Source organism: Dermochelys coriacea, chromosome 11 (genome assembly GCF_009764565.3).
Source record: "Dermochelys coriacea isolate rDerCor1 chromosome 11, rDerCor1.pri.v4, whole genome shotgun sequence".
Classification (NCBI taxonomy): domain Eukaryota; kingdom Metazoa; phylum Chordata; order Testudines; family Dermochelyidae; genus Dermochelys; species Dermochelys coriacea.
Window position 1 is genome coordinate 64,150,476 of NC_050078.2, and position 10,268 is coordinate 64,160,743.

The 10,268-nt window shown below is 38.4% G+C and overlaps 1 protein-coding gene across 1 annotated transcript in view; it reads right to left on the bottom strand.

The window, feature by feature from the left end:
* The window catches only part of DYTN (dystrotelin), a 60,983-nt gene extending 51,135 nt beyond the window's left edge, over window positions 1-9,848 (bottom strand). Inside the window, exons 1-3 of the mRNA XM_038420922.2 lie at window positions 8,783-9,848; window positions 6,064-6,121; window positions 2,567-2,641 (exon numbers count right to left, since the gene is read on the bottom strand). Coding sequence (XP_038276850.1) covers window positions 2,567-2,641; window positions 6,064-6,082 — 94 coding nt within the window. The 5' untranslated portion in view covers window positions 6,083-6,121; window positions 8,783-9,848. The remainder of the gene's footprint in view (window positions 1-2,566; window positions 2,642-6,063; window positions 6,122-8,782) is intronic.
* Between the last annotated feature and the right edge of the window lie 420 nt (window positions 9,849-10,268).

Below are 10,268 nucleotides of genomic sequence, written 5' to 3' on the forward strand. Positions count from 1 at the left end.
GAGATATGTCTGCAGGTTTTTGCATCTGTTCTGGCAGGGTCTGGTGCCACTTTGAGCTGGTGTGTCTAGGTCTGTGGGAAGCTTGCTTCTGATGATGAGCTTGGTGAGGTTGGGGTGGGGGTGGGAGTGGGAAGTTATTTGAAGGGCAGAAGAGGGGGTGATCCAGGAAAGATTTCTTTCAGGATGTAGTCTCCATTGAGTATGGATTGTAATTGTTTAATGATACCCTGTATGGGTTCCAGTATAGGGTTGTAGGTGACAACTATGTGTGGATGATCAGAGGGTATGTTTTCCTGTATTGAAGTAAATTCCCTTGGGGTACTTGGATGGCCCATTCAATGATGCAATCTACTTTGGTGGAGAGTTCTTGTTTGCTGAAGGTGGTTTTAGTGTGTTTTGTGTATCCCAGACTTACTCCTTAGAGCATATTCTGTGGTATCAGACGGGTGCCTGGCTGTAGATAAGTTTTTGGTGTGTTTTGAGTAGTTACTGGATCTGTGAAGGTAATTGTGGTAATCTGTGGGTTTCTTGTACATAGTTGTTTGCAGGGTTCCATAGCTGAAGCTGATTGTGGTGTCCGAGAATTACTCGGTAGTAAGTGCGGCAGAGAGTCCTGTGGCACCTTTATAACTAACAGACGTATTGGAACATAAGCTTTTGTGGGTGAACACCCACTTCATCGATGCATGTAAGTATGGGCAGGGGAAAGCTGGGCTCCAAGGCAAAATGGAAAACATCTGCTTCTCTTTCTGGGGTGAGTCTGCCATCCTACAGGGTACAATCTGTTTGCAAGAATGCTGTTACTGTTGTTTGCCTGATCATTGTGATTCTCCCACATCAAATATTTCACTCACTGAGGAGTAGGTTTATGGGTCTAGACTTTATTTTAGTTAGCCTGGCTTCAAGTTTTAGGAGCTATTTAACTTTCTCCTCATTTTTCTTTTATTTTAATTTATAGAGAATGAGCCAAGCAGATAAAGCAAGTAGGGCAAAAAACAAACTTTTTTTTCTTTTCTTTTTCTTTTCTTTTTTTTTTTTTTTACAGTTTGAGTCTGATTCACCCCACCTAGCAGCAGAAGGTACAATTTGCACTAGTGAGGCCCATACTACACTGGGGATTGAGGCCCAGATCCTCAAAGGTATTTAGGCACTTAACTGCCAGTGAGAGTAAGGTGCCTAAATACCTTTGGAGGATCTGGGCTTTACTCTAAGGAAGAGAAGGTTGTATTTGCTTCTGTTCCTTGGGGAGTCCTCTGGTCAGAGGTAGTTTTAGCCTCTGAGCTTCAATAAAGCCCTTCCGATGAAAGCTAAACTACGAAAGAGATATGCTGAACTGGTGGATCCAACTTAGCCACATCCCTTCCCGGGCCCATTCAGTCCACTTCTTGGCTACTTTAGCTCCATGCAGAGTCCTCAGCAAAGGTGGGGCTCTGATTGCTTTTGATAGCAGAAACCATGCTAAGGGCCTTGAGCATGGTTTCTGCTATCAAAAGTTTGCATACATAGCACCAGATTCACGCCAAATTTACATAAACTATTGCTACTATGGCCCGATACGCTTCTTTCTTACTACTAAAGAAATTAGTCAAATTGGTCCTGGTCAAAATTGTGGGTGGAGAAGGGGAGGGATATAATGAAAGATTCTTCAGGGAAAAATGAAACTTTCACATTGAAAATTAAACAATATTTTAAACAAAGCAATGCTTGGTTTTGTTTAAAAATATTTCACTTCAATTTTAGGTTTTTCCCTACTTTTAAAAAATTTTGAGAAGTGTTTGTTTCACTTGTTATGCTCTCTCTTTATAAATATTTGTGCTGTCTCCCCTCCCCCCTCCCACACACACACTGGTCCAGTGGGAGGGTGAAAGGAGAAAGTAGGTTTTTCTCCGCTTTTAGTCTTTATTTTCCATTGAAAAAGAATTAAATACCTATTTTTCCTCACTTCCTTTTTTCCTTCTTCATTGGAAAAAGCTAAAAATAAGTATTTTCCTGCTATTTTAAAACAAATTTTCAATCTTCTCATTCCTTTTGAAATTTTTTCAAACAAAAAACATTTAATCAAATAAAAATTTTCTCCAGATAATCTTGTTTCAAGTGAAACCCCACTTTTGGTTACTTTTTTTTTTTTGCTGTTGAAAATACTTTGAGCAGTTCTATATGTACTTATTTTATAACACAAATGCAGATAATGATATTTATCCATGTCAAATGTGTGTTGTAAGGCTTTGGGAAATCATTTAGTTATTAGAACAGGTAGAATTTGAGCTCTACCCCCAACTAATTGACTAAACTGTAATTTTGGGCAAGTCATTTCACCCCTTTTGAGCTTGAGTTTTTCAATCAGTAAAATGGGGATAATGCTACTTAACGCCATTTGACTGAGAATCTCAAAGGAAGCAAATACATGTATGAAGTATTATTTATTAATTCATTAATGTTGATGATGATCTTTGAGATCATCAGATGGAAAGCATTAGAGAAGAACAAGTAGCAGTATTTATGATTGCAACTCAGAGCTAGCACTCTTCCAGGTTCTCCTCCCACAGGACTCCTTTGAGCTACTTACACTGGCACAGGGTTTGCACTGAGCGTAGTTTCAGGGCTGTTCTATAAACAGAATTCTGAATGTCATTTAGAGCTTCTGTAAAGAAAAACAAATATAAATTACCATAGATTCTCTTGTGCTAGTTATGAAGGGAAGGGATGGTGGAACACTTAAGAGAACATGGAAAAACATGAAAGGAGTCTCCAAAACCTGACGTCTGAGACCGGGGTTTTCTTAAACTGTCCTGTTCACACCTGATCCCAGTCTGGACTCAGTTACAATTAGTGAGTAAAAACCAACTAAGGACATAAGATTTAACCCAAGAACTTCAGTGAGATAGTCAAGGGAAAGCATTAAAGCTGATAAATTGTTTGATTCTAAGAGGGCCGCAGATGTTTGTTTTAACATAAATTTGCCCAGTGCATGGAACACTATAGCCCTGCTGGGTGTGAGGGTAACTCAACAGACTCTTATAGAAATAGCATCTGTGCACTGATAAAGAAGGTGCACTGTTTTTAGAAATATCATTTCATTATTAACTTGGCAAAAGGCATGCACAGTGCTTGTCCTTACTCTGCTCCATAAACAGAGCCAATGCCCAGAGAAGTTACTAGGTTTGTGTTCCAGAACTGCAAGACCCAAGTGTTATTTTTACAGTATAGAGTACACCTGGTACAGAAAAACATAATGCTCTCCTGATGTAAATGTTTCAGAGAGAGACCAGCCTAGAAGTTTGATCACTATTTTAGACCCTCTCCATAAATAATGCTAGAGGGACTAGCCTGTCCATCACTGGAGCCACAAGACTGGAAGATGCCATTTTGGGGAGGTACTACAGACTGACAAAGCTCACGCTATAATATAGCTGGTCAAAAATGTCCACTGAAATAGTTTTTTGACAGAAAATAGCTTTACAACAAAATGGAAACTTCTGTAGACTTTTAAAAAAACAACAAAAACAACCCAACAACTCGGCTTCAACAAAAATCTAAAACTTTGAAAGAAAATGGATGAAAACCAAAACAATTTCATTTTTGTAGCCTTTTGCCAGGAAAAACAATTTCTCAACCAGTTGTACTTTATACCATGAAAACAATGTTTGGGTCTTGCATCTGTAGCTCTGTTAGAATCAAACAATTTGTCAGCATGAATACCTCCCCTTGGCAATCTCACTGAAGTTCTTGGGTTAAATCCTGTGTCGTTACTACTTGTGCTCACTCCTTTCACTCTGCTCAAGTCAAGGGGAGTTTGAGTAGAAACTGAGTAAGGGGCTTCATGACTTGACCTGTTGTTTATACAGCGCCATAAATATTCCTGGCACTTTACAGACATACATGTAAACTTTGTATTTAAAAAAATGCTTATATACAGTATCTTTAGAAGCTATCAAAAGACTTATTAGCTCATTGCTTTCTCCTGCTGAGCCACATGTATCCCTGCAGTTCAAATGGGAGGCAAATACAGTTGATGAAGGGTGTAGATAAACTGCAAACATGTACAACTGCGTGGAAATAGGTCACAAAACTTTCCACTTGTTTCCTGTGGAAATGGACCAATTTGTGGTTCCTCACATACATACCAGTCTAATGCTAATAGTCAGCAAATTATGGACTCTGCTGGTTCTCAGTTGCTTCCTATGATATAGCAGTAAACCTGTGTCTGCTATGCCATCTGTCCAGTCTTGCTTTTGTCAAGTTATGTTGCTGCCTGTTGTTTGGAGAAGTTATGCAGCATAATGCACTGTAGCAAGTAAGGCAATATGGAAAAAGTTTGGTTTTGCTGGCTTGTAGTACTGGTGATTTTTTTTTCTTTTCTTCAAGGGCCTGATTCAAAGCACATTAAAGCCAACTGGAAGATTCCCACTGATTTTAATAGGCTGTCGATCCGGTCCCAAGTCTCTCTCACCTTACATTCATATTTCTTGTTCTTCTTCTGTATCATGTGACCCAACAGGAAATTCTTCCATGAATAAGATTCTCTGAGATGAGAGAATTTCATGCTATCATCTGACATTGTCAGGCTCACTTGCAGAGGGTACTGGTAACCATCTGCTAGCGGTCTGCTTTGGAAACATTTCACCATATTTTTAACTTTTAAGTCAGTCCTTAACAAACATTAGGTCACTGATTGCTCATACTTTAGGATTTGGATTTAGATTAGCAAAACTAATCTGCAAGGTGTCCAAGCAAAAAAGAAATTAGCCTAAATTACATATCAATCAGAATTACTATTGATGAGAAGACATTTTACAAGACGCAAACTAAATATCTAATTTCAAACTGGGGTGAAATTCAGCTCTGTGCAGAGACCCAGCAGGAGGCCTATGCACCACTGAATCCCACATCCTCCCTAGATGGACTTCTTTTGTGGGACTTAACTGGGGCATAACCTTGTGCAGGTCCAGGCCTTAAATGGCCCTTATGTGGTGCTAGACCTTGTGCTGACCCTCTGCACAGGGTGAATTTTACCCCCAAACCACTAAGTTTTAAAATAAACATAACTCAGGAGTCATTAATTTATAGTTGGGAAGATTTTAGAGACTGAGAATCAAAATCAAGAAGAGAAAAATAGCACACAGAGCACCAATATTACAGCAGACTTTCTCTCCATGTTACCTGGCAGTAAATAGGTTATTACTGAACAAAAGGGTTTGTTAATACATTGTATTCAGTTTGGGGCTACACCAGACAGCTGAAGCTGGGCTGAGGACCTTGTGAACTTCAATTAGACTAGGTTGGCCAGGATGTTGCTGCTGGCCCTCAAATGTAAAACTCATGAAAATGGCATAGGCCAAGTAATTGATGGTCCTTGATGTAAAACTCTTGCTTTTATAATAGTTTGCTGATTAACGTGCATTAATGAGAGGGGCACATAACCGTTTTCAAGTATATGAGTTTGTTACAAAGAGGAGGGAGAAACATTGTTCTCCTTAAACTCTGAGGATAGGACAAGAAGCAATGGGCTTAAATTGCAGCAAGGGCAGTTTAGGTTGGACAATAGGAAAAACTTCCTGACTGTCAGAGTGATTAAGCACTGGAATAAATTGCCTAGGGAGGTTGTGGAATCTCCATCATTGGAAATTTTTAAGAGCAGGTTAGATATATACCTGTCAGGAATGGACTAGATAAGACTTAGTCCTGCCATGAGTGCAGGAGACAGTCCCTTCCGGTCCTATGATTAAATTGTTTTAAGTTACATATTTTTATCTTTGTTTCCTTGCACCTCACATCTAATTATCCAGTAGTTTTGCATCTTACTGACTGAATGGCAGATAAGATCGGAGAACAGATACTATTTTACATATAATATAGGGAGCGCTGTAAGAATAACACAACCCGGAAATCCTTCTTCCAGGCTGCATGATCTAAAGCAACAGACTGATCTGCCATAGCATTTGATCTTGTCTCCTGCATTATAACAAAAGATTCTGAAGATGGAACAACTCCAGTTCAGTTCACTAGTTTGGACACTGGGAATTCTCTTGTGAAATGTGGGAAGCACTTGACAACAGTACTTACCTTGCTGGTCTGGATCCATAACAGAAAGGCTTAGAATAGGCAGATGCCACTGGATTTCCTGTAACCAAACAAACCATGGTATTAAATCACAGCTCCCAGCCAGGATATGTGCAATCTCTTTAAACTGGACATCTTAATCTGCATCATTTACTGGGTATATTTCAAGATGAAATTAAATAAAAATTACATAAAACAAGTCTTTACTTTAAAATGGACCCCTTCGTGTTGCAGTTCCATGTGCATAAATTCCATTAAATAGGCCTGACTCCCCTCTCCCAGTCAGTGTGAAACAGGAGTAATTGTAAATTGGTGTGAGAGGAGAATCAGGACGAATGGGCATTTAAATGCAGGTATGTGGTAGGATGGGATCCTTTGCTAATCAGTGATCCAGTGTGCATGTACAACATTACCACCCATTCAAGAGTAAATAATCCCGGAGAAGAAAGTATGTCTTGAAGTCTGCTAGCCATTTAGCAAGTGCACTTGCTTTAATAATTCAACTTTTTAGATTGTTCCAAGTGGAGTAAGATTCTTCAACTAAGGTGCTATTATTTCTTTTCAGAGGTGAATATGGAAAGGTAGAAGGGAAAACATACACCCAACTAACCTCTGTAATCTACCTCTGCTCTGAAAAATAGAAGTCCTTATAGCACTGAGAACAGTGGAGACTTCAAGCCCTGCTCTCAGCTTACATGTCAGAAATGCATTAAATTAAATTCTGTTATTAGCTGCTGTAAAAATTCCTGTGAAGTTTATCTTCTAGTTATGCACTCCCCTTAGCAACATAGGGCATAATGGAATAGTTATGCGGTTCTAAATACATTATGTATGGCTCAATGAAAAATCCTGATGTTCAGTTGAACAAGAAATGAGTAACCTAGTCAGTCAGAGTTGGAAATGATCTGAAACATTAATAGTAAATATGACATTAAAGTTGAATTTACCCAAACTTGCATCATATTGTATTTTTCCACTCACAGCCATTGACTACTACTTATCAAATAAATATGATAGTACATATGCCAATTCCACAGCATAGAAATTCAATGACCTATAGTTTATTAGTGGGTCTGAAAAATGATGTCTACTATAGATGTATTGATTACCATTTTATTGTGTAAAAGCTGTGACTTTGGGTCCCAATCTTACTCCCACATTAATATTTTAAATAGAGGAACCTACAGTTATTTTTGTTCATTTGTAGACTCTTTCAAAACTTTTGCTTTGAAAGGAATATCACTTTTTTTTAAAAAAAAATTCTCCTTTCCTTTACTTTCTTCCTTATTACAGTTTATGGGCCTGATTCTCCACTAGCTCTGATAGCCCCAATTCTCAAAAGTTCTTAAGCAGGTGTATACTGATGTACTAGTGCAGTCCCAGGGAAATTAGTGGGACCCCAGAACAGCAGGGTTCCATGCCAATGAATCAGGGCATACGTTGTTATTAAAAGTGTAGTTACCTAAAGGCTGACTCACTTTTCTTATAAGACATAGACTTATATAGATGCAGCCTGCTACAATAATTACCTCTTACTTTTTTTCCCCAACAAAGGTATACAAAATAAAGTAAGAGGTGACATTGTATATAAAGGTCCATGGGGCAAACTGGGCATTAACATAAATGGTAACAGTTCCACTGACTTCAATGAAGTTATGCAGTGAGTGCAAATCTGTTAAGGTTTGATTCTGCAAGATGTTGAACATTTTAGCCTGATGCACCAAAACATTTATGCATATCCTAAAAGTTAAGTACAGATGTAGTCCTGTTGAAGTAAATGGGACTATTCAAGTGCTTAAAGTGAAACAGGTGCTCATGTGTTTTGGTGGGTTGGACTAGAGTGCTCACCATCTTGCAGGATGGAGCCCTCAGATATCAATGAAGTTGCATCCAGGTGCATCAGCAATGCATTTGGCTCAAAATGTTTTAAAGGCATTATTACATTATCACACCCACTCACATGATGAACGTATAAACTTTTGTGTTTTAAAGAGGGAGGTAACTAACGTGATTGCCTTTAATGGCGATTACTCGTGATGTGAACAGGATTTAGCCCAAGGTTAGTATCTGTTCTATACATAAAGTAAGCAAAATAAAAAGTAATACTTATCCAGGTAGCAACTAATTGCTGCATTAACACCTCTTCTCAATTTCAGTGGGATCTGATGTACTATACTTGATGCACAGTATAGCATGTCAGTAACAATGTCTAAATGCTTATTTAATAATTCAATAGGCCTTATCCAAACAAAGTAGCAGTATAAGATAAATCATGAATATGCACGACAGAACTCATACAACCTTAGGGACTAATCCAGCAAACAAAAGTAACAATGGATGTGCAAGGTATAAGTAACATTACTCACATAAGTAGTTCCATTGAAACTAGTGAGAATAGTCACATGCATTAAAGTTACTCATTTGCATAAGTGTTTCCAGCATCGGGTTTTGCATTTTTTTTTTTTAAAACATAGGCTAACTAAGATACTGGAAGGCAAAGATATCTACAGGAGATCAACAGGACCAATCTGGCAGTCTTTAGTCAGGCAAAACCGACTCAAGTGAGATATTCAGGGTGATCTGTACTTAAATATCCTGAAGAAGCCATAGCAATATAAAACATTTTCTTATACTTTTTTTTCTGGGGGGGGGAAGAAAGGGACTTATTCTCATGCTGTAATTGTAAATGCAATCTCTTCTCAAATACAGTAACAGTTCTTACCTTTCTCTATTACCTACCAAAGGCCTGGAAGTCACAAGGTATTGTGGAAGCTGTTCAGAAGTTAAAAGCTGATTTCAAGACACAACTCTAAAAGATTTTGCTTTTAAATGAATGCTGTTCACAGTTATACACAGGAAAGGCTTGGCTCAAGACGTACATTATCTCAGCAGTCAAAACACAGAAGAGTAGTAAATATTCTGAATAATTAAATACAGAACTTCCTTGATCGTTGTTTCAAAGGGCCATTTTTTTTATACTGCGAGGTAACAGTTCTAGAATGGGGAAACACAAACAAGCATCTCCCAGTTGCTGAGAAACATGATGTTGCTATGGACACTGGAGGATGTCATTCTCTCTCAGGCAGGAAGCAAAGTGTCCTATGACAACCCACTAGTCTGACAACTCAAACAGGGACAGTAATAAGCCGAACTGGTAATGTAACCTCCTAGGTAAAGCAGTGTTAGTGTAACCAGAAAGCTTACACATTTTACAGTACAGCCAAATGGTACAGTATGTGCAATGCATGTGCTAAAATAGGCAAGAGAAATTCATTTATTTAAAGAAGTTTTAAAATTAAGCTTTTCCAGTTATTCTGACAGGCAGTATATCAGAACTCACATATTCTACACATTCCCAGCATATGCAGCATTAAATAATAGCGCATAAAGTATGCACTGGAAATTATTTATGACTTAAAAGATACTAAATCTGATAATGTATGAACAAATATCTTACTAAGAGGCTGTTACAATGTCAGATTTTAACTATCCTATAATTTAGGTTTAGAAAATTGGTCTGGTCTAAAAATTGGTAGAAATACTCTGAAGGCCAAGGAGAACATACTTACAAAGTTTGAAGAAAATGTGACAAACTGGTTTTGACTAGAGTCACATCTATTCCCTGAAACCAGTGCCCCCATTGAAGCACCCTTGCCCCAGGAATCATCAGAGTCCTACATGATTTCCCTAAGACACTCAGAAGACTCTTGATTCCAGTATGACTTCTATCCAGGAGACAGTTGTCCCCATAAGAAACTTAGGTCCCTCACTTGCTGCCTCCATGACACTCTTCCCATCTGTGCTATTCCTTCTATAAAACACTCAACTTCCATTTCCAATTCCCACCCAAGCTCCCACCCTTCTTTGGGCCACCTGTGCACTCTTCTTATAAGCTCCCTTTCCTTTGACTCACAAGACTCCCTCTCCTCATTTGGTCCCTCTCAACTGGCAAAGAACTAAAGAACTCATCTTAGTTTCCTCCCTTGTCAAATGGAGCCTCCATTTGAACAGAAATTAGTTTATTCAAACAGTCTTTATTTGTTGCAGATAACAGCAAAAATGTTTATCCTGATTCCAAACTTTGCAGCAAAAGAAAATTAAGAATGCACCATGACATTTAATTTATTTTTAAGGTTGTCTATTAAAAGATGTAGACTAACAAAAGAAAGGAGCTGGTGTACCACCAGCTTCCACTGAGTACACATGAA